Source organism: Cebus imitator, unplaced genomic scaffold, assembly GCF_001604975.1.
Source record: "Cebus imitator isolate Cc_AM_T3 unplaced genomic scaffold, Cebus_imitator-1.0 Scaffold14, whole genome shotgun sequence".
Classification (NCBI taxonomy): Eukaryota; Metazoa; Chordata; class Mammalia; order Primates; family Cebidae; genus Cebus; species Cebus imitator.
Window position 1 is genome coordinate 499,476 of NW_016107329.1, and position 25,899 is coordinate 525,374.

A 25,899-nucleotide genomic window follows, 5' to 3' on the forward strand; every position below is an offset into this window, starting at 1 on the left:
AATGTAACAATCGTCATCGATATGCACAGTTTTCCTGTGTAGTGTATGCTCCCAGCTACAGCTGTAAGTACCCAGTCTCAAAGCTAGTAAACCGCCAGATTCCACACTAGCTCTTATTTGGCCAAGCTATATTTCTATAACTAGAATAAATTGCTATTTGTGGATTTCCATAAGTTATAATAACAACAAGACCACTTAATCTGTGTGTTCTAGTTACTTTTTCTTCCTATGGCAAAGAAAAAAAATACAGATTTCACCATTTACAAGTACAAATTTCAAGGAGAAATTTGAAAAGAGGAGTAACAAACTGTCCTGAGTTGCAACAAGTCTCCCGGGAGTTACATTTGCTGGGTCTTCTGCTGCCTGTTTTTGACATTGAACGCAGGAAGCTTCTCTAAAGCACATAGAAATCTTGCAAAAGAGGCCATTTCTAGTTAGGCTTTTGTCCAGCTGCCTAGTTAAATAAATTAAATTCTTAGATTACAAAATGTGCTTCAAAGGTTTAACAAATTGAAATGTCCTTAAGTATTTCAAATAAAATAAAGAAGAATTCCCATTCCAATAGTCCTCTACTTTCCTCTTCCAAGCCTACGATGAATGTCCTGAAAGGAATAAACCCAGGTAAACTTTTGCTGAGTAATTGTTTTAAATGATCAAAAAATTTAGTTGCAACATGGTAATCATTGATTTTGCTTATTTGGAAGCATTAAGTACAAACCTTATTTTGTAAAATTATATTTTTTACACTTGATATGTAAGCCTCAACCATCTTAAAATAGGAACTGTTACTATGTTGTAATCTTAGGTTTAGAGAGGCAAATTGATTGCTTATCAATCATTAATTATTGGGCTAATATAAAACTAATATTTTTCTTTTAAGCAATAATGGCATCTTTTCAGATTGTGTGCCTTAAAATCCTTACCTGAAAATGCATCCTGGGGAAAGTAAAATGTTATTCTTCACATACAGTAACTGTGTAAAGTGCAGTGCAATTATCTGATTTGCCAGCAGTGGACACTGTTACTCTAGTTATCACCACAGAGTAACTAGGGAAAATCCTGTTTAATATCTTAGGAAATGCCTCTCCTTATTCCCTTAGATAGAGCAGAAGCCTGTAACATAGGCAAATCTTCTGGAAAAACAACAAAATAAATTTTAGGAAAAAAAAATACTAGTGTTATTATTGAACACACAAATATGATTAAGAAATAAATTTTCACACTTAAAAATTTAGTACTCATTTCATTTTGTTTTTTGTAATTTATAGAATAGATCTAGCTACAGAATATCTAATCATCATCAATCTCGAGTGTATCTTATGCATCTGCAAATTACATGTTTGTGAGAAAACATTGATAATCAGTGTAAGAAATATACTGAACTAAAAATCAGAGGTCCAGGTCAGTTCTGGCTTCCTAGGAGCTAGTTCTAATTCTGGGCAGATTATCATTTTGCCCTGATCTTAACCATCTCCTATCTGTAGAGGAAGTAGCTAAACTAGAAAATGGCCAAGAACTCCTATACTGTGTCAGTGTCTCTTTGACTCTCCCAGGATAGGCTAGAGATATAAACCTTTGCTACACTTGTATAATCAGGTAAAGTGTTAATCGTTTAATTCCTATCCAGAAAATAACCATATAAAACAGCCATTCCTTCCCTATTGAGGCCAGAAACATAGGCTCCAGCCCTCAGGGTTCGCATTATGGAAATCTATAGGCAGAGCTAAGGAAAACCAGGCAATGGGCTCAAAATAGAAACCTTCTCAATCCCCACTGTCTACCCTGCAGAGCAGGGGGCCTCGGCTTGCCATAGTCACGCTGTTTACTTTGTGTCAAGCAAGTATTAGTATTATTCCCATTTCACGGATGAGGAAACAGAAGTACAGAACACTAGTAACTAATCCATGGATAACAACTAGTAAATGTGGGATCTGAACTTTGTAACTAGGCAGTCTAGCTGGAAAGCCTATATTCTTAAAACTACTAGGTTCTACTCTTTTTCTGAGTTCCATATATCTCTCAGTATAATACTCTCCTGTTTTAGACTTAACCGTGTATCTGTTGCCATCCACTAGATTGTGAACTGCTTCAAAGTAGAAAATCAGAGAGGTGTGGTGGAACGGCATGGGTATAAACCAGTGGTTCTCAACGTCAAGTGATTCCCACACTTAAAGGTAATTTGGCAAAATCTAAAGACAGTTTTGGTTGTTACAAGGGGGAAGAGGTGCTACTGACATCTAGTTGGTAGAAGCCAGAGATGCTACTAAACATTTTACAAGGCTCAAGACAGCTCCTCACAACAAAGTATCATCCAAGTCAAAACATCAATAGTTGCAGGGGTTGAGAAAAGCTACTGCAGACTAAGAGAAGCTGGGTTTGAACCCTGGCTCTGTCACTTACCCACTGCATGCATTCAGACATCTGCATAAACTCCCGAAACCTCTTAATCTCCTCCCTTAAAAGCAGAAAAAACAAAACCACCACGATCACCTGACAATTATGGTTGTGAGATGGATTAAATGCTTTTAGACTGTGAAGTTTTCTGCATGTTTTCAAAGACAGTGCCATAATGCAGAAAGAGCAAAGGTTTTATGGCCAAAGAGGCATGAAGTCTTAAACCTTCCAAGCCCAGTTTTCTTAATCTATTAGAAAAACCGGAATGAGATAGGGAATTTCTTTATGGTCTTCCTCAGGATTAAATGAAATAATGCAAAGATTATTTCATTGTAATGTTTGACACAGAACACATCCCTAAAAGTGATTATTTCTGTCCTCGGCAGTAGCTACCTATTATTATTTTTTACTTTTGGTCTATTATGTATGCAAACTCTACTCTCCACAAATAGCATTCCTTCCTTTCCAAACCAAATCCAATTTTGTTCTGGTACCTAAAGCTTTATTTATTAAAATAGATGTCAGGCTCAATTTGACCTGAGGATCACAGTTTGCCAATCCCTGATTTGGGCTAACAAATACATATTAAATATTAAAACTTAATTACCATATTAAACTCACTATTTATACCCATGTTCATTGCAGCATTATTCATAATAGCCAAAATGTGGGAGCCACTCAAATGTTCATAAAAGATAAATGGACAGACAAAACGTGGTATATGTATATATGCAAATCAACATTACTCAGCCTTACAAAGAAAGGAAATTCTGACCCATGTTACGGCATGAATGAACCTTGAGGACATTATGCTAAGTGGAATAAGCCAGTCGCAAAAGAACAAATATTGTATGATTCCCCCTTTAAAAGGTACCTAATATAGACAGATTCATAGGTACAGAAACTAGCATGGTGGTTGCCAAAGGACGGAGTGGGTAGCGAGTGCAGAGTTAGTGTTTAATGGGTGCAGAGTTTTGGTTTTGTAACATGAAAAAAAGTTCTAGAGGTAAATGGCTGTGGTGGTTGCACAATAATGTGAATGTACTTAGTGTCATAAAAATGTACACTTAAAATGGTTACAGTGTTAAATTATGCATATTTTAACACAATTTTAAGAAAAAAATAATTGAATAAAAGGGGGAAAATCCAAACAAACAAGTAAGTCTTCACTATTGCTCTACTCCTGTTGTATTTTATGAGGACTGTTAGAAGAGTTGGCCACACACGATTGCTGCTGGAATCGGGAAAGACGTCTGTCTTGGCAGGGATGCTGTCGGACCATGCTAAGAGGCTGAGCCTCTGGGTCTGCACCTTGGCCTGATAAAGCAACTCTTGTGTCTGCTACTGCCCTCCCATGGTCACCTCATATTACAAGCACTGCCCCAGTGCCTGTTTCCCTTCTGCCTGCCTTCTGCACTTCCACAAAGCCAGGGCCAGCATCCCCATCCCTACCTTCCACTGCATTAGCAATGGGTGTTTCTGACCTGCCAAAGCCCAGACCACTCTGCTGCTGTGACACTGCACACTTTTCAACACAGACAGGAATAGAAGGCTGCAGTGTTTGTTAATGCCCACGTAGCATGGAGGCATGAGAAGGTGACCTTTCATTGACCTCCACTCTCATTCTCTTGTTTATAGCCTGTTTTATACATGGGTAACTGGGGAATTTATTCTGTCTCTCATCCATACACTCTGAATCATTGTACAGCCTTAATCAATTCTTAATCTAAAATCAATTCTTTTTTTTTTTTTTTTCAAGAAATCATTCTCATTTTCCTTATTCGAACTAATACCCATGCTAATATTTTATACCTTGGATTTAAAGTTACCTTGGGTTGGGGCAATGGGGTTCTCACTCGTGTTTAAGATCTCATTATTTCAGCCTCATATGATCAAAGGGCAGTCTTTTCCTTTTCCCTTTTACCCTCAGGACTCCCACACCTTAGAGCTGACTCTTCCAGAGGGTTTCCACAGATCTGCAGTCCTGCCCTGCCCCTGTCTCTCTGTTGTCCCCACATCTACCCATCTTCCTGTCCTATTGCCCTTCTGATTTCATTTAATAAAAGCAGTTGCTCCTTCGTGAAAAAAAGAAAAAGAGGCTGAGTCCCAAGTCCCCCTCTAGAAGTTGGGATGTTTGTTGATAACAGAAATTCCAAATCAAACCATCTTAAACAATTAAAAAATGCATTATGGAACATGCAGTAAGTCCAAAGGCAATGTAGTCCACATGGTTGATCCAGCAATTCAACTATGTTCTCAAATATCACCCTTCAGGTCTACCCATTTCCCTGTTCTGCCATCTATGGAGTTAGTTTCTCCTCCTCAGGCTAACAGCAAAATGACTGCAACAGCTCGTGGCACCATGAACAGTTGCCGTAATGTCCAGGAAGAAAACAGTCTCTCCCAGGGACTATTTTTTAAGAATATAAACTCTTTTCTCCAAAGCCCTCCAAGTTCACTGTCCAGTACTAGGTCCCATGGTTGATGCTAAGTCTGTCACTGGTGGGCTACATTAGATAAATTCAATGGAGGCTTGTTTCTGGATGTGGCGGTAGGATCATTTCCTGAGGCACTTGGCTGCCTGAGATTTAATAATTTTTACAACATTGAACCCAGTGAGGGTATTTATATATATATTTTATATATATATATATATATATATACACACACACACACACACAATTTATTATTATATATTATATATATAAACAGATGTAATATATTTACATATCAGTATATTATATAAATATTCTATATATTTTATATATTTTTATTATATATTTAAATTATACATATAATTATTTTGCGTGTATATATATTTTTGAGACAGAGTCTCACTCCGTCACCCAGGCTGGAGTGTGGAGGGCAGTGGCATGATATCTCGGCTCACTGCAACCTCTCCACCTCCCAGGTTCAAGTGATTCTCCTTCCTCAGCCTCCCAAGTATCTGGGACTACAGGCGTGCACCACCACACCTGGCTTTTTTTTTTTTTTTTTTTTTTTTTTTTGTATTTTTAGTAAAGACAGGGTTTCACCGTGTTAGCCAAGATGGCCTTGATCTCCTGACCTCATGATCCACCTGCCTCAGCCTCCTAAAGTGCTGGGATTACAGATGTGAGCCACCGCACCCAGCTGAGGTTATTATAGTTATATATCTAAAGGAAGAACTCTTTAGTTCCCAGAGTTTTTACTCACTTAATGCTGAGATTCTCTGATAAAGCAATCCAAGAGATAAATTTTTCTTTAACACAAGTTGTTTCTGACACTTCTCAAAAGAATACATACAAGCAGCCAAGAAACAGATGAAAAAAAAAGCTCATCATCACTGTCAGAGAAACGCAAATCAAGACCACAATGGGATACCATCTCACTCCAGTCAGAATAACTATTATTTAAAAAATCAACATATAACAGATGTTGGTGAGGCTGCAGAGCAAAAGGAATGCGTATATACTGTTGGTGGGAATATAAATTAGTTCAGTCACTGGGGAAAGCAGCTTGGAGATTTCTCTAAGAACTTAAAACAGTCTACCATTTGACCCAGCAATCCCCTTACTAAGCATATACCCAGAGGAAAATAAATTGTTCTATGAAAAAGACACATGCATTTGTGTGTTCATCACAGTACTATTCACAATAGCAAAGACGTGGAATCAGTGTAGGTGCCCATCAATGGCGGACTGGATTTTTAAAAATGTAATACGTATACACAATGGAATACTACACAGCCATAAAAAAGAATGAAATCATGTCCTTTGCAGCAACATGGATGCAGCTGGAGGCCATTATTCTAGGTGAATTAATGCAAAAACAGAAAACCAAATACCACATATCCTCACCTGTAAGTGGGAGTTAACCACTGAGTACATGTGAGCAAAATGATGTGAAAGACACACAGTGGGGACTACTAGAGGGGTTAGGGAGGAGTCACGGGTTGAAAAACTATCTACTGGATACTGTGCCTACTATCTAAGTGGCAGGATCCAAACCCCAAACCTCAGCATCATTCAATATGTTCACGTAACAAACCTGCACATATACCCCTTATGTCTAAAATAAACGTTGAAGAAAAAAAATCATTGTTTCCAAAAATTAAAGCATTATGTAAAAGTTAATAATAATATGTAGAATAACTTTATGGTAGAAATAAAACTTTTAAAAATAGATCAGTTCTTTCAGGACAAGTAAAGAATATTAATTCAAATAGAATTTAAAGTTTCACGTTTTAAAGAAAGAAAAACTTTGCTGAGAGGTGATAGTGTCCAAGTAGGCCATCTGCATGTATTTCTACCACCATTTTGTCTTTTGTCCATTCTTAGAGTTATAGTCAGAAGATGTTTTCAATATGCTAAAATTTAGCAATGATGCATAGTCAATGTTAAGGTGAAGCAAAGACATGTGGTCATATCTTTGCAGGGCATATTATAGGTTACTTTTAGAGTTTGTTTTTTATTAGTAATAATGAGTCATCAACATGTATTTTAAAACAGCTCAGGCTTCCTTGCCCAATATATAGCTTGCCAAATGCAAATTGAGGATTATGGTGTTAAATAATTCTATAGGAACTACTGAAAAAGAGAGAAGAGAAAGAGGGAGAGAGAAGAGGGAATAGATGTGGTTGAAACAGGTATACTACATTTTCACTATGGAAACGGCAGACTTCTAGGCTTCTCTAAAGAAGTCAGCTTAATCACAAATGCAGATATTAAAATGTGCTCATTAATAGTGATAGCAAATGAATTCCCAATGCAGAAGCCTCATTAATGACAAAGAAGCAAAAGTTAGTGGTAAATGAAAAGGCTTTTTTTGTTATTATTATGAAAAAAATGAACTTTGACACAGAATGTTCACATTTGCCAAAGTTTTCAAAATAAATACAATCATCACATGTTTTTAGAATAGATATGCCAGCTCAACTTTGCCTTGAAATTTTGAAATAGAAATATAATCTTTATTGAATTTTGCAAAAGTTGTTTTTTGTCTTATTTTTTTTAAATCAGTGCTCTATACCCTTAAGCCCAATTCAAGTGACTGTGATGGTCTCATTTGTATGAATTTGAAGGTTTGTAGAAAAGATCATTTTCATATCTCTTTTCCATTTGTATGGGTGTGTCAGGGGCGGGGAGATGGGCAGCAACAAGAATTCAGTGATGAAGTACAAGATAATGGCACAAAGCCTCTTTCACCAGTGGTTTGTCTATTCTACGTTTAGGTTAATATTTCTAAACACGTGCCTCAGTTTTTCTCTCTATGAAATGGTCAAAAAACTGTGTTTGAAGGAGACTGAAATCTGACCAGAATTGAAAAGGTGACCCAATATTTTTTTTCTACAGGAAACTTTCCTGGTAATAATTCAAATTCTGTCCTACTTTCTAATGCGATCACTGCCCAGTGTGGACTTCCATGGTGACACAGTTCTGATGACTGCTGGAGTCCTTTCTGTCTAGAAAGTTCCTTTAATATTCTTCCTGAGTGCCTCTCACAGCTGCTTGGCTGTGGGACTGCAGAAACCTGAGGGACTGAACTAGTAGTTCTTTGGGGCCACTGGAGTACTATTTAGTAAACGGATACCATTTGCAGATACCATTAATTTGGCAAGTGCTGAAAAGTAAACAGAAAAGAAATTCAGTAAAGGCACATTGGTTCTTAGACACGCATGGCCTTTAGTTATCGTACTATGGGGATTAAAGAGGGCTCATGCGTATTCCCAAATGCCTGTATTTTCCCCAGAAAGATGTTAACTTACTGAAAAAGAGCTAAAGAAGAGTTAGTAAAAGATTTTGAATTGCTTGTGTGGCAGACACTAAGTTTTCACAAGCAGCTTTACATCCATTTTTGTCAAGAGACCCTCAATCTCATTCATTGTGGCAACATGCTCAACTCCAAGGAATAAAACCCAGCTGCTCTCAGCCAGCCTTGGCTAGCCTGCTTCCCTTTTCCAGAAATTCACTTCCCCTACTTTCCTTGAAGTTACGTGCAGCTATTCGACCCCGTTGCTTTTTAAAGCAAGGTCTTGGGCAGGTGGTAGGAAGTAGGGTGTGGTAAAGAAGTGCTAGGAGAGTTTTCTTTTCCTTTTTTTTTTTTTTTCATTTTCCTCTTTGATAAAATGGCAATCCATTTCTGGCTGGCCTCTTTCTGTGGGACATCCTTATAAGCAAGAGATGCTTGGAGCTATGAAGTCATCTTATCCCCACCAGCTGCACAATAAGAATAGAAAAAGCCTGAGTTTCTAAGTCATTAAAGAGGCACTCAATAAGCCTATAATGACCTCCCTCCAGACACTCAAAGTTACACAAACAACAAAATCCCCAACATAATTTTCAAAACTAAGCTACGAGTAGTTGGCTACTCTGTTACATATAGCTGAACGTATCCTAATTGATAAGCTTAGGTATTTTCTAATGAATAAAAAGCAACATTACCTATCCTTAGGGAAGCTTAACTCAGGACCTCCATGGACAGCAGTACTTGATTGTGCCGATGTGTGTCCTTTCAATCTTCTTCATTACTTAGTAAAGTCCTTAGTGATAGAAATCATGCCTTTTACTCTCTTTTAATATCTTGTCTCTAAATATGGCACCTAGAGTGAGATGCTTCAGAAATAATCAATTAAAATGTCCCAGTAATATCAAACAATTTAGGACCACTGTAACCAGCCTCTCAAAGATATCTGTTTGTGCTGTCCCAACTTCAAAATACCTTTTTCTTCAAAGGGAAAAGCTAGTTAAACCAGGCCTTTGCTCTCAGCAGGTTTTGCATTTGAATGCCAAATTTTAAAATGTGATCATCCTATTCAACAGAAAACCTATTTTGTGTGTGTGTGTGTGTGTGTGTGTGTGTGTGTGTGTGTGTGTGTCTTTAAGGAGTTTTCAAACTAATGGGAGAAGAACAGGTGTGCAGAGATAAAAGAAAATGGTGGCTCAAGTGGTCAAATCAAAAAATGGCATGATACCAGAAAGAAAAAGGAGTTACTTTTGCCTGAAAATGCTTGCTTACTCTTGAAAGAAAAGTGTTGGGCTGTGCTCTGAAAAGTAGGTAGATTTTTGGTAAATAAAACATATACTGGGTTAATGTGGGGGTGAATAATGAGAATTCCAACTAAAGAAAATAGCTAGAACAACAGCATTAATTTTTGGTGAAATTTTTACCACAAAAGTAATAGGATAAATGGCTATTTGACATCATATCATTGAAGACCCTATAAATCAGGCTAAGAACATTGTCCTTTATAAAGGAACAAAAATAGAAAATGATTTGTGGTCAAAGAATTATGTTAATATAATTTGATGCATGTTGTAGAAAGTTGCACTATGGAAGAGGTATTATTAGCAATAGGAGCACAAGTTCAGAGGTTTTGCAGCCTAAGAAGAGGGTGATGAAAGTTCAAGCATGGGGCACGGCAGCAGAAAGAGGAAGAGAAGTAATTTAATACCTTTACTTTTTTTTTTTCTGTTTTCTAGAACCAATTATAATCTGTAAATTGGGCAATTTTAGAAATTTTATTGAGAAGCAACGTATTGATTTTATACATTAAATGGATTCTAGAAGCTTGGAAACATTAAGGAACAAGGTAGAAGATTAGACTCAAATTATATTTCCCAAGAAGATTAATATTACTTTGTTCTTTAAAAGGGATGAATTTCAATATTTTTTTTGTCTTTTTTATGACTGCTCGAGCTTGTTGATTTTCAGACTAGTCGATTTCAAACCTTCAGATTCACCAGTGTAGAATTTGATGTCATTCTCAAATAATAATAGGATTTTCACAAGAATTCCAAATTGAAATCCAATTAATAATTATGTGGTCACGTCCTCATGGTATACACTGCATCATCATCCTTTATCATTCTTATGGTCAATAATAACATTAATAACCCAGACTAATTCTAACTATTTTCAATCCTTACATTTGTTAATACTTGAAGGAGAATACTACATCATATTCAATTTCTTGGAATCATCTAGCAAATATTCGACTATGGCCAATATATCAACTCTAGTGTTTACAGAATTTTCCAATTATGTTAACAAAATGATCCCACTTTGTTTAATATTTTGTGCTTTATAAATGTGATACAATTTAATTAAACCCAGTCAACATTTGTCAAGTGCCTACTATTTTAAATGCTGGGAGATAGTTTGTTCATATTTTGTGCATCTTGTCTTTGAAATAATCATGCAGACCACGCATTATTATCCCACTTCATAGATAAGAAAATGAAGGATAAGAAGATGATTTGTCCACAATCTTCCAAGAGGGCAGTAGATCTTGGACAGGATACCATGCCTTTTCACAACAAATTCAAGGCTGGCTTGTTTGCCATCCACTATGATCATCAGATGTTTCCCTTTGTTACACACCATGAAGTTAGATTTTAAAATGAGGACTTCTCTAGATCCTGTTTTCCTATTTTACTCCTGTCTTCATAACTGCTTCTTTGTCTACTCTTTCTCTTTCTTTTTTCTGTCTCTACTGTGTAAAAGAAAAAAGTCTCAAGAAAAAAATGTTTTGTCTGAAGTCATTACTTTGTTGCATAAGAATAATAAATTTGAATGATGAAATGACACAATTGGCAAAAATAACTTTTCTGTGGCTGTTTCCACAGGTAGTTAAGTGCATCATATCAAGTACCTGCCTTCACAGAGCTCTCACTATCTTTTTTTCCCTGACATGGCAAAGAACAGGCAATGATATCTATCAAGTAGACCTGGCACCAAAATAAACTTCATCTAGACTATTCCTAAGCCACTTCTGATGAATGCATCAACATAAAATTTTAAACGTGTCTTGGAGGTTAGGTATGGTGGCCCACACCTTTAATCCCAGCACCTTGGGAGGCCAAGGCAGGTGGATCACATGAGGTCAGGAGTTCAAGACTAGCCTGGCCAACATGGTGAAACTCTGTTTCTACTAAAATTACAATAAATTAGCCAGGCATGGTGGTGGGCACCTGTAATCCCAGCTACTGGAGAGGCTAAGGCAGGAGAATCGCTTGAACCTGGGAGGTGGAGGTTGCAGTGAGCCAAGATCACACCATTGCACTCATGTCTGGCCGACAAGAGCAAGACTCCATCTCTAAATAAATAAAATGTCTTGAAATATTGTATAGATAGCCCATTTTTTTTACCCTCCCTCTACTATTTGGCCAGAGTTGCTTTATTGTTTTACAGTCTCAGAAGTGTCAACAGTTGTTCTATGTCATTTTGACAAGTTTGTCAACATCTCAGTCCTACCCTCACCTGTTTGGTTTGCACAGATTGAAAGCCATCTTTTTTTTCAGGTTCATCTGTGCACCAACGGTTTTATATTCTCCTTTTTTCTGTTTATCTTTTCCTTTTTAATTAATTCCACCACCTGCACACAGTTGTCAACTCTCTCTACTCGGCTAAACACTCTGTGTGTTTAACCCAGCAGGAGATCTGGGAGCTGTTCTGGTGGGACAGAGATGAACGAATGTCACAGCAAAGTGACAGGTGGCTTCTGAATGCCAACCCAATGTCACATTCACTCCTGGACCGGCCTTCTCTAAAGGTTCCTTCCACTGCTTGAAATGTCACTTGGTCCGTTGCTAGCTTTCTAGATTTTCACAAACCTATTACTATAAATTTTAGACCAAGGCATTCATTACCCTCTGTCTACATCTCAACAAGAAAGACTAATTGAAGTTGAGGGAATCGCTAGAGTTTGCTTGAACAATGTCTATAGTCTAACGTTTCTTTCATGATAGCACTGTGGGCTTGACAGAAGATGGTCATTCTACATTTTGGAAGAAGCAGGTAAAAGCAAGGCTGGATTAGGTTTTACAGCTCAGTGGTCAGTGTTGAGAACATTCCTATAGAACTAAAGGTGCCAACTAATCACCAGGGAAGCAGATGATGTCAGACTCATCTCTGTACCATCAGAAAACCTGACCTTGACTTGTTCTGTTCAGTATAATTACTCCATGAAGAATTTTGGAGATCAACAATGTATGAGGCACTGGGGAAGGGTGGCTGGTAATTGAATTTGAGGGAATAAAGAGAGCCTGCTCAAATAATGCCCCTGGTTTAAAGTTTTATTTCATTGTAGCACTATGGGCTTGAGAGAAGACAGGCCCTTTTCTAAATTTTTGAAGAAACAGGTAAAACCAAGACCAGATTAGGTTTTACTGCCCAATGGTCAGTATTGAGAACATTCATTTATGCTTGCAAAAAATTAAAAATAAAGATCTGAGACACATTAATGGTTTTCATCCTTCTGCTAGCTGTAGACCTTTCTTCAATAAAAGGCTATGAGAAAGTCCAATATATAAAACCTGTGTAGGCTGAGTTACTCTCCCATGGCCCCTGAGGGAACTTGGCAGAAGATAGTTCTGAATTCACTGAAAGTGTGTGAGTGTGTGTGTGTGTGTGTGTGTGTGTGTGTGTGTGTGTATGCGTTTTTGTGTGTTTGTGGTATGTGCATGTGCACAGGTGTGTTTGCACATGCATAGCCCATAAGATAGGCAAATATAAGAGGTAACAAAATAGCAGTATGAGCTTTAGCACCTATGAGAGTTCAGAGGATGAAGGAAATAAGTATTGAATGTGGCTGTTAAGCATCTCAGCTAACAGATTTAGCCTGGAGGAGAGTGTCTTAGGCAGGAGGAATAGATTAGATAATATGGTCTCTATGGACTAATAACCCCCCATTGTCCAAGTTAAATCTGAAATGAAGACTATTTCCAAAATAAAAATTAGAGAGAGACTCTTCCTGGGGCTTTTACTGACTGTTAGGCTGTTTTTGATTCTTTCATTTGAACAAAGCTGTCACCTGTACTGATCCATCTAGCTCTTAGATAGTGTGAATAGGGGCATTCCCAGTTGGAGGCTGTAGGTAGATCTAGTAAGCCAAAATGAGCAATGATCACTGCAGAATGAACACTTTCATTTTAGTTGTGTGAAAGTTTTAGCAATACAAACTTGTTTTCCAAATGGAACTCACTTTTCAAGAATCTCTTTGAACTAGGAGGCAACTGCCTTTAAATCATTCTACACTGCAATTGCATTTAGCTTCTAAACTGCTAATCTAACATGGCTTCAGTGATTCTCACAGCCAGCAGGCCCCCCGCCTTCATGAGTGGGGCAATGATTCGTGGCTTGTGTCAGCCATGGGGAAGCTGGTTTCTTCTGAAAGTACAAAGGGATACAATTCTTGATGCTAGAAAACAAGCTCACAAAGACATGAAAATTAACTTTCAACATGACTTATTGTACTGCTTCTTGTCAATAAAATGGGAAAATGGTTTTAAATGTGTAGGTAGGTAGGTGTCAAAGTCATATATGACAGCATTGGATGTGCACGACACACCACCTTCACATGCAAGTCTCGGGAGGGAAAAGGTGAGACATGAGTGTCCAATACCAACCAGAAACTATGTGGACAGCTGATTTCAATGGTATTCTCTTCAGTGAAATTATTTTGGTAACACATTTCTTAACAAATTGACATGGAATCAAGACCTTTGCTCCAACCTAACAGGAAAGGCACATTTGATAAAGAAACACTTGGATGGATATCCAAGAGAGCAATTTATGTTGCCTTTTATTCATTAACTGATTTTTTTTAAAGATAAATCTCAGATGGGTATATAAACCAAAGACAATTGCTGCCAGTATTACCCAAAGTAGAAAGGCAAGAAACAAGTCCCATGTTTTCACTTTCACTTTTCATTTAAGTATTTGACAGGTTGGTTCATTGGTGACGACCCAGAGAAAAATATAAGGAAGGAACAAAGTAGTCTGTAGTAATATTGTAACTTCAACATCTCAAAAGACTTCCTGCAGCATCTGCAACTCCCTGAAGGAGCAAGTCAATTCCACTAGTTTCCCAGACATGAGCGGCGCGCTGATGAAAAATCACTAGCTAAGTAAACAAAATGACCCACTGGTTCACAAATTCCTGTGATAAATTGCACTGTTGATATGAATGTTAAATTTTAGATAGATTGACATAGCTATAGATAGGTGTATTGTAACATCTCTCTTTATATAACACACACGTGACATTTCATATCACCATGTAACTCCTCTCCAGTTTTAGATTACACTATCATAGTGGTGAATATTTTTTACGTCAAATAGAAAAAAAATCTCAATTTGCCCAATATCTATGTTAGGAAGTGATCATTCCATGAGGTGAAATATACAAGGCCTGTAATGTATCTGGAGACTAGCAGTTTATTGCTGGCTTCCTCAGTTTCTGGCTAGATTCTCTAGGAAAATTTGTCTTAGTTTCTTAACAATATACAAACAACAATGAGGCCAGACCTAAGTATCTGCTAGAGGTAATGAGGTAAAAATATAATATCCACAAGGTATTTAAATAGTAACATGAGGGATTGGGGAGGGATAACATCAGGATAAATACCTAATGTAGATGACGGGGGGAATGGATGCAGCACACCACCATGGCACATGTATAGCTATGTAACAAACCTGCACATTCTGCACATGTACCCCGAACTTAAAGTATAATAAAAATAAAAATAAATTTATAAAAATAAAATCACACATATTAAAAAATAATAACATATATAGGGTGACTTTTATAACTATTGTTTGATTTGTAAAAGGAGCCACTATTGGTGGTCTTTAAATGCAAAGCTCCCTGATCTTCAGATATCATTCACTTTACCAAAAAAAAAAAAAAAAAAAAAAAAAAAGAGAAAGTAAAAGTATGTTTATTGAGAATCTTCAAGACTATAAAGAAATGTGGCTGAGATGCTCCCAGGAAAGAAGAAGAAGAGATAAAACGTCTTTTGTTTTTGTTTTTTTTCTCTCTTTCTCATGTATAGCTTTCATTATTTTATTTTAGAGATAGAAAATTAAACTCTTGCTACTATGACACATTTAATCGAGAGAACAAGACCATAGCTAAATATAATCAATATATTCAAGATAATATGTAGAAATGTAATCAAGAATCTGCTTCATGAATGCAGATACCTTCCAGGTTATAAAGAAGATCCTGAACCCCAAGGAGGGCCTATCTTCCCAAGTTTTCACTCCAGGAACTCAAATTTGCATTGAGAAATGTGAAGTACAATAGAAAACAGAATATACAATACAGATATATAAATCAACATCCCTTGAATGTTGTACTTTTCTTGTCTAATTTCCAAACTTGGGTTTTTGTTTGTTTGTTTTTGTTTGTTTAAGTGTAAAGTAGAAAAGTAAGTGAATTTACTAAGGTTGTTCTTTTTGGACAAGACAAGCAGAGGTGAGAATAGAAGAAAGGAATAAAGAGGGACTACATATGTTAGACAAAGATAGGAATAAGACAAGAAAGAAAACACAGAACCTTAGGAGAAACTGGACCAGAGCTCACAGAATAGCATATAATTAACAAACAAAGTAAATGCAAAGACAAACAACTTTGCTATTCAAACTATGGTCCCCAGACCAGCAGCATTGCCACTGGTCAGTAACTTGTTAGAAACACAGGTTCTCGATCTTACTCAACCCACCAAATCAGACTCTCTATTTTAATAAGATTTCCAAGTGACTCGTATGCATGTTAGCATTTGAGCACATCTAACTCAGAGCCATCCATTTTGGCCTATTATGATTAAAGCTCACCTTTTCCATCCACCTTAATGTCTCATAACCAGAAAATCATGTCCCATAGGCAATCTTTATCCATTTACACAGGCCTACTATTTGCTTATATGCAAACACATATGAGACTCAACTCTAAAGGAGGATGTGTGGCATGACTTAAGGAAACCATGATCACTCTCTTAATCCGCATTATATACGATGACATGTGTGTTCATAGGAGGTTACTTCTTATCCATCTAACTATGACAAGAAAAACAACTGGCGAAGAACATGGAATGAAAGGACCAAATGGGTTCAAAATAATGAATTAAAATATAGTAAATGAAACATAGTAATATAGGAAAATAATAATTTAAGATAGAATAAAATGTACTATAAATTATAGTAAATATAACACATTGTCTATGGCAAATGTGTTAACATCTGTAAACAACTTTCACCTGGCCACCTAATTGTTGGAAATGACAGCTTCCTCCTACTTGACTTTCAGAGAACTTGAGAGCTTTCCTAAACTCAGAGAGCATCTCTAAAGCACGTTCTGTGTCTGTAAGGTTGGCAATCTATAAAGAAAGGTGTTTCTATTCCTTCAGAAGCAATGCTCTGAATGAGCTTGGAGGAGAGAAGTTAACCAAAAGTGACCCATGATTGGCAGCTTCCAGTGTTGGCAGGGAACCTGGATGTTAAGCATGTAGGAGTGCCAGCCCCTGGCAAAAACTGTGAACTCATTTCATCACACCTTCACTTTCCCTTACTTCTTTCTGTCCCACTTCTGCATCCAAAGCCCTTGTGCATCCCCCCGGACCCCAGTGGTCCTGCTGTCTGTTCAGTCTGGTTCAGGTTGTCTTGCTTCTTGTCTGAACTGTTGCAATGGCTCTCCTGGCTTGTGTTCTCCGATGCTTCACTTGCTGCTCTTCAAAGCACAATGAAGTCAGAAGCTATTAATTCTTATCTCATAAGTCTTTGACTCACTATATACAGAATGCTACTCTAAGTCTTCACAGAGAGAAAAGAACATCCCTGTCATTTAGATATCAGCCTGGCACTCAGATATTCTCTTGCATATAAACAATCTCAGAATATACAAACCTCAGATAAAAGTCACTCTGAGACCATAATAAAGTGAGACATAGCAAGGGTACTTTATAATTTTGCTTAAGCAATGACAAAATCAAGATCACTGTGCCTCCACCAAAATACCAAACGTCCCCTCTCTTGGCCAAAATGAGCAATTGCTATGGCTTTACCAATTGCATTTCTATTCTCAATCTAGTTGCTCCTCCCTATAGATAAGACTTGTTGAGATACCCAATCAGAGATTTGCCCTTACTTTCTGAAAGCATACAGACCCCACCTTCTCACCCCTTAGGCCCTTCTCAGGCTACTCAAGCAAAGCCCCAATCCTCTAATGCAGCAGATGATTTCAGGATGAAACTGTTTCACTGCCTATCATCAGGCATTAATTAGATTCTCATAGGGAGTGCACAACCTAGACCCTTCACTTGCACAGTTCAAAATAGGGTTTGTGTTCCTGTGAGAATCTAGTGCGGCCACTGGCCTGACAGGACGGGGAGCTCGGGCGGTCACACTCCTTAGCCACCACTCACTTCCTGTTGTGCAGCTTGGGTTCTAACAGGCCATCAGGGTGGGGACCCCTCCTCTAATAGGTTCCTTCTGGCACCCTGCTACCAAGAGACCCCACAGTTCCCCATGGTGTGGGTTCCCTCTCACTGCAATGCTTAGTAACAAAATGTGTTTAACCACAGGTGTATTCCTGGTGGTCTCTGGGTGAAGAGCACTAACAATTCAATGTGATCTCCAATGCTCTCCTTGACTCTGTTTCACAATTTTCAGTCTCAGATTCGTTTCGTTAAGCTACTTGTATTTCCTCAACATGCACTATATTCTCACAATGCTGCATGTGCTGAGCTGTTATTTCAGCTTGGAGTTTCTGTCCTCTGACTCTCAGCCACTGAAACCCTGTTTACCTCTAAAAGCTCAGGTTAAATTCCACAAGCAAATCTCTCTGATTTCTCGGGTCAAAGCCCATCCCTTTCTTCTCAGTGTTCTGTTCATACTCTATTTGACATTTATTTGATCTTGCACTCTAGTCATTTACATTCTTCTTTACTTCTTCACTCATTTTAGAGGCTCCATGAGAATTCCAATCATGCCTTATCTATCTCTCCTTTCTGTAGTGACTGTCTGGTCTCTGCTTGATATATAATAAAATTTTAATAAATATTTGCTAAATTGGATCTGAAGTTTCAAACTATTCTGTTAAAGTTGGAAGTTCTGAGAGGTATCTGTAAGTTAATTTAATAATCTCAGCTTAACAATTTAAAGCTTTTCATCTATGTTATGGCAACAAACACACTTATTGAATTTAAAATGTTAAGTTGTCAACTGTTTTTTGACTAATACAGTACAGTTTCACTTGCCTCAACCTGAATACTTTTATTATTTTCAATTCAGCAAATACTAAAAGTGGTATTTATTAAGCATATAAGCTGGCCTTGAGAATTTTCTTTAAATAAATGTTTACTTTGTCTCCTTTCTAATTAAGTTCTGGGGGTACATGGGCAGTATGCATATGCTTGTTACATAGGTAAACATGTGACATGTGTCCATGTGTTCTCATTGTTCAGCACCCACTTAGAGAACATGTTGTGTTTGGTTTTCTGATGAGGATAATGGCTTCCAGCTCCATCCACATCCCTGCAAAGGACATGATCTCATTCCTTTTTATGGTTGCATGGCATTCCACAGTGTATATGTAACATATTTTCTTTATCTAGTCTATCATTGATGGGCACCTGAGTTGATTCCTTATCTTTGCTATTGTGAATAGGGCTGCAATGAACATATGCATTCATGTATCTTTGTAATAGAATGATTTATATTTCTTTGGGTATACATTCAGTAATAGGATTGCCAGGTCAAATGGTATTTCTGGTTCTAGGTCTTTGAGGAATCACCACACTGTCTTCTACAATGGTTGAACTGATTGGCATTCCCACCAACAGGGTGAAAGCATTCCTATTTCTCTGAAGCACTGCCAGCATCTGCTGTTTCTTGCCTTATAATAATCATCATTCTGACTGGCATGAGATGGTATCTCATTGTGGTTTTGATTTAGATTTCTCTAATGATCAGTGACGTTGAGCTTTTATTCCATAGGTTTGTTAGCTGCATAAATGTCTTCTTTTGAGAAGTGACTGTTAATATCCTTTGCCCACTTTTTAATGGAGTTGTTTTTTTCTTGTAATTTCCTTGTATACTCTGGATATTAGACCTTTGTCAGATGAATAAATTGCACAAGTTTTTTCCCATTCTGTAGGTTGTATGTTCACTCTGATGAAAGCTTCTTTTGCTGTGCAGAAGCTCTTTAATTAGATCTCATTTGTCAATTTTTCCTTTTGTTGCCATTGCTTTTCACGTTTACACCTTGAAATCTTTGTCCATGGCTATGTCCTGAATGGTATTGCCTAAATTTTCTTCTAGAGTTTTTATAGTTTTGGGTTTTGCATTTAGGTCTTTAGTCCATCTTGAGTTAATTTTTATATAAGATGTAAGGAAGAGGTCCAGTTTCAATTTTATGCATATGTCTAGCCAGTTTTCCCGGCACCATTTGTTAAATACAGAATTATTCCCCCATTGCTTGTTTTTGTCAGGTTTGTTGAAGATCAGGTGGTTGTAGGTATCTGGTCTTATTTCTGAGTATTCTGTTCTGTTCCATTGGTCTATGATATGCTTTGGCTGTGTCTCCACCAAAATCTCATATTGAATTACATTTTCCATAAAATCCACTTGTGGGAGCTACCTGGTGGTGGGAGGTAATTGAATCATGGGGGCAATTACCTCCATGCTGTTCTCATGGTAGTAAATGATATATCAGGAGATCTAATGGTTTTATGAGGGCTTTTCCTCTTTTGCTTGGCACTTCTTCTTGCTGCTACCATCTGAAGAAGGATGTGTTTGCTACCCCTTCTGCCATGATTGTAAGTTTTCTGAGGCCTCCTCAGTCCTGTGGAACTGAGTCAGTTAAACCTCTTTCCTTTATAAATTACCCAGTCTGGAGTATTTCTTCATAGCAGTGTGAGAATGGACTAATATAGTCTGTGTGTTTTTGTACCAGTACCATGCTGTTTTGGTTACTGCAGCCTTGTTGTATGGTTTGAATTTGGGTAGTATGATGCCTCCAGCTTTGTTCTATTTGCTTAGGATTGTCTTGGTTATACAGGTTATTTTTGGTTCTATATGAATTTCAAAATAGTTTTTTTTTTAATTCTGTGAAAAATGTCAGTGGTAGTTTAATGAGTGTAGCATGGAATCTATAAATTACTTTGGTCAGTATGACCATTTTCAAGATAATGATTCTTCCTATCCATGAGTATGAAATGTTTTTACATTTGTTTATGTCCTCTCTGATTTCCTTGAGCAGTGGTTTGTTGTTCTCCTTGAAGAGGTGCTTCACTTTCCTTGTTAGATGTATTCCTAGGTATTCTATTCTCTCTGTAGCAATTATGAATGAGAGTTCATTCATGATTTGACTCTCTGCTTGTATGTTGTTGGTGTACAGGAATGCTTATGATTTTTGCATATTGATTTTGTATCCTGTGTCTCCTTTATCAGATTATAATTTTTATGTAATATTAGGAAATGTAAACTGAATTCATGGGTCCTAGTAACCCACAGAATGACTAAGTTGTGATCAAAACCAAAAGCACTCAAGTGTAAATCAGAAATAAAGAACACTACTGAAAAATAGACAAAAGATAAGTTGTCATAAATCCATTTAGAATAAATTTCATTTTTACTGAAATTGTAAAACAAATTATACAGAGCTCTTCTGTACTTTGTGATAGCTCCGGTTAATTTTTTAATATTTTGAATGAAAAATGTTGATGACTTTATGATGACAGTTGTATGTAACATGTTTATTTTTCTACATGTGTTGTTTGGAGAATGAAGAACACAATACTTTAGAGAGCTGCATGCAGCTTGCTGCTCTGTTTCCCTATCTGAAAAGCGGTGGTGATAAGAGCCCCTAACTTTGTAATTTGCTGTGAGGATTAAGTGAATAACTATAAACTGCTTGCAATAGCACCTTGCACATGGGAAGTGGAATTGAGTATTAACTGTTATTATTATAATTCGTCTTCCATAGAACTGTCACAGCTTCCTCCCTGGCTTTATTTCTTCAGATATGATCATGCTTCTTGTGTTTAAAAATCATTGAAAGTCTCCCGTTACTGGCAGGATCAAGTTCCATGGCATTCTCATGTCATTCAATCCTGTTCATTATCAACTGCTGACATTCAGCTAATTTTATTTCAATTCAAATACTTCCAGAGAGAATGAAATGTTGGTTTCTTCTCTAAGGACCATTGCTCCAATCAACCAACCTGCATCATCTGACAATTGCTTATGTTTTCACACTTGTGACTCTTCAATGCTAAAAATGTCAATTCCCTATTTTATTTATCTAGGCAGTCCCCCACCCTTACTTCCTTCTTTGTGCAAATTTCAGTTGCTTTGGCTGTATTCTCTGACTCTGCTAGGTATACTGGGTTGCCCCATTTGCTTCATTCACCGCCTTCTACATGCCCTCTAAATGGTCCCTCTAATTCTGACATTGCTGGGGCACTCATTCACCCTTTTTTCCCCTATGTCACATACTAATGCTTATTCCCATCCTTAACTGTGCCCCACTCTGCTGGAAGTTCCTTGTTTTTCTAAGATACAATAGTAAAAAAATATGTAATAACTCTCCATTTTCTACAGATAAATGCATGAGCTCCTGATCATGGCTTTCAAGGATATCCATTATATGAATGCATTTATATTCTGTCACCTTCTGTATGAATAAATTTGTTGGTAGCCATGTTGGTTTCAATAGCATCATTGAACTCATTCTCTGTTCATAATGAATTACTTTATTATTATCCAATGAAAATGTAATTAACATCTGCTACTTTCTATATACTGTGTTAGTCAGGGGAGATACAGAGACATTTCCAGTTGTAGAGAATTTGAGATTATGAGGATTTTTAAGTATCTAGTATAAGGCAGGAATGTCACAAATTCAATTTTATAGTAAAATCGTGTAATGTACTGAGGCAAGAGGAGTCGAAACACTTTATGTGAGGAAAAACAACAAACATAGTAATAAAAAGATACAATAACAAATGCTGAAGTGGTTTTCGAAAACAGCTTTTTTTTTAAAGCCACAAAGTTATAAGAGAATTTATCATGAAACATGACCATCTTAAAACTACGATTTCTTCAGCAAGATCACTGAAGGTAAAAGTTGGATATCTGGTTTTAGACACTTACACAGAGTACTTAATAATCAGAAAGGTTCAATGTATTAAATATATTAAATTATGGCTTTCACCTGTCTGGATAAACTATTGCTATCCCAATGACTTTTTAGTTGTAAGTATTTTTTAGCCTGGGTATTTAAAAGTTTTCATGTCTTGTTTGATAAAAATATATCATTTATTCTAATAAATGTATATCTCCACAACTGGATACAAAACACAAACAGATTCCTAAGGATAATGTTTAATGACTTGCCAAACAGGATTTCTGATCTACACATCTGGGAGCTGGATCTATCCAGCCCATGAAGAACAGCCTGCTTCTAGAGGGCTGATTTCAGTCCTGTCTTGTGACAGTGCCTGCCACCTGCTCTTAGAGCACAGCCTCATCATTGTGGTCAGAGCCCACAACATGAACAAAAGAATATGATGACATAAGCCATCATCCCGAGAGTATCACCGAACCCAGAAAAAGTATTGAGACTGCTTGACGTGCTGACGGCCCAAGAAGTGCCATGTTAATAATAAACATAATTACTCTTTAGATGGCATCTCTTCTACTGCAATTCTCCTTTCTTTTCTAGCAATTAAAGAATATTATTTCCCTTTCCTTTTCTACTTTCATTTTTTTCTTTCTATTCAATGGCAAGCTTCATAAGCCAACATATCCCCTTTATTTAGTATACAAAAAGTTGTGCATTTTCCCTGACAGAGAAACTCCCAATAGTTATGGTTAGCTTTTTGTTTTCATGTTTAGCACATTCTCATTCTGGTTCTCTTTCTGGATTTTGTGCATATTACCTCCTTCAAAACCTCCTCTTTTATGGCTGGGCACAGTGGGTCATGCCTGTAATCCCAGCACTTTGGGAGGCCGAGGAAGGTAGGTCACTTGAAGTCAGGAGTTCAAGATCAGCCTGGCCAACATGGGGAGACCCCATCTCTACTAAAAATATGAAAAAAAAATTAGCCAGATGTGGTGGTGGGTGCCTGTAATCCCAGCTACACAGGAGGCTGAGGCATAAGAGTTCCTTGAACCCAGGAGGCAGAGGTTGCAGTAAGCCAAGATGGAGCACGTACTCCAGCCTGGTGACGGAGCAAGACTCTGGTCTCTCTCTCTCTCTCTCTCTCTCTCTCTCTCTCTCTCTCTCTCACACACACACACACACACACACACACACACACGCGCGCAAACAAAAGAAGCCCACAAAAACAAACAAAAATCCCTCCTCTTTAGGTTAACTACAGAGTGAAGTTATTGCAAATCAAATACATGTCTTTACAGGTAGTAAGTTCCAAAAAGATCTCCATGAGTCAATGCTGTGTGAAAAACTGCATGGCAGAATAACTTCATGGTCTGCTCGCTCACTATATAAAATTATGAACAATTTAAATTTTGTCAAATTTTACTATCAAATATTTAAAAATCCTTAACTTTCTGACTCGGATTTCAGTTAAAAATTTGTAATAATTAAGGGATGAACAACTGACAGAATCATCAGAGGCTCTGCCTTTAAGTCTTGACAATTTGGAAAATTTTGTTTTAATCCAAATACTTAAAGAGAATAAAATGTTGTTTTCCAGGATCTCATGTTAGGATGAATGTGAAATCTTAAAAAGGATTTTGTGTTAGTTTTTTGTTTTGTTTTGTAACATGAAAGAAAAAACCAAAAACTTAAAGAAAAAGAAAAGATGGATAGGAAAACGTCAATTTACTTTAAGTGGAGAAAAAAGAAGGCTGAAAATATAAGGCAATCAATTTTAAGGAACTGACTTAACCCCGGAATGAGGTCACAGCAAGTTTTCTTCATTTAACAAAGCCCAATCCAAATATTTTTCATGGATACAACTGAAAAGTGTCACTCCATAAAGAAAAAATAATTGGTAACTTTATACTTTTATGTCAGTCAAACGTATACACACATCACAGACTCTAGAACCACAAACAACCTTTATATTCCTGCTGCCTAACTTTTTCTGAGTGCTTAAATATATCCAACAACAGAATAAAGGGGAAGAAAATGGATTAAACTGTCCCCACTCCCTAAAAAATGATAAGTTGAAGTTCTAAACTCCATTACCTCAGACTGTAAACTTATTTGAAAATGAGTTCTTCAGAAATGTAAGAGGGTTGAAACGAGGTCATTAGGGTGGACTCTATTGCCACATATGACTGGTTCTTATAAGAATGGGAAATGCAGACACAGAGAAAAAACACTTATGCAAGAATACCATGTGAAGATGAAGGCAGAAACTGGGGTGATGATTTACAAGACAGAGAATGTCAAGGACTGCCAAAGACCAATGGCCACTTGCAGAAGCTAGGAAGAGGCTAACAAAGACTCTGGAAGGAGCATGGTTCTGCAGAACCTTGATTTTGGACTTAAATTCCAGAACTGTTAGAGAATAAATCATTATGTCTAAATTACCCAGTTGATGGTTTCTTAGGGCTGACCTAGAAAGACAGAAGACAGAAGGATCATGAGACAGTTGGTTATTGTTTGGCAAGATGTAACTGGACTCCTGCTCAGATGATAAAAGAAATGTAAAGGAATGCCTAAGAAAATTATTCTACAAGTATAAGAATGTGGTTCATGAGTTTAAACTGACATCAGCAGTTAGCTAAACCAAGTTTTTTAATATGAACCCCCAGCACTGACATAATGATATTGAAAAACAGCACGAAGCTAGCATCTCTGTGACATTCATTAGGACCTGTAGCAGAACATCTCAGAGCATGGTTTTGGGCTTCCTGCATCAGAGTCACTTAGAATGAATCTTAAAATTCAGATTTTCAGGGTCCATCCCAAACCTACGGAATCAAAGTAACCTCTTCTGTTGAATAAGAATGTCTGAGGGTGAGGTGTTCCATTGAATCATAATATCTAAAGTCATTTTTAAACTAATCTCAGATAGATAATCGTTGTATACATTAAGAGAACCACTGCTCTACATTTACTTGGCTATTTTCATAATGTTTTCCTTCTGATTGTGGTAAAGTGAAAATTGTTGAGCTAAATGTATTCCAATATCAGTTTCTGCAGTATAAGCAAAGCATGATAATTTCAAGGTCATGCAGTGAGAATATTTATGTTGTCTGGGAGGAAACTCTAATTCCTTCTGATGCCAACACAAACAAACTGCAAGAAAAACAATGGAAATGCTGGAAGTCATAAGTAAGCACATCTATTTCTAAATATTCTCCTGTCATTGATTCCTCTAACTGAGGTGCTTCTTTAGATACCTTACACATTGAATTTTTCATGCATCTGTGCTTTACCACCTCCGTGATACTGAACAATTTTGGGGCAGTCTCGTAGGTCGTAAAACACAAATGCATGGAAAGGAACAGAGACCATGTCTTTGCTCTTGATGTCTTTTTAACCTCTATTGAATCTGCTACAAACCCTATTGCATGGCTTAACACGTTGAATACCCGATAAATTCCTGCTGCCTAATCAGAAGGAGGGAAATCCAATACATGAATACTCCTGGGATAAAATGGGGTGATGGCTTGGACATGCTGGTAACAGAGATAACGTTTTCTTTTTCCATATTGCAAGCTGATCCATAACTGTAATGGAGATGAGTCACTGGGTCAGTG

General features: G+C 37.2%; 1 protein-coding gene across 1 annotated transcript in view; it reads right to left on the reverse strand.

Annotated features, from left to right (window-relative positions):
- Positions 1–25,654, reverse strand: part of LOC108284379 — a 100,542-nt gene extending 74,888 nt beyond the window's left edge. Inside the window, exons 1-2 of the mRNA XM_037729355.1 lie at positions 25,545–25,654; positions 16,728–16,885 (exon numbers count right to left, since the gene is read on the reverse strand). Of these exons, the coding sequence (XP_037585283.1) occupies positions 16,728–16,885; positions 25,545–25,654 (268 nt within the window). The remainder of the gene's footprint in view (positions 1–16,727; positions 16,886–25,544) is intronic.
- Between the last annotated feature and the right edge of the window lie 245 nt (positions 25,655–25,899).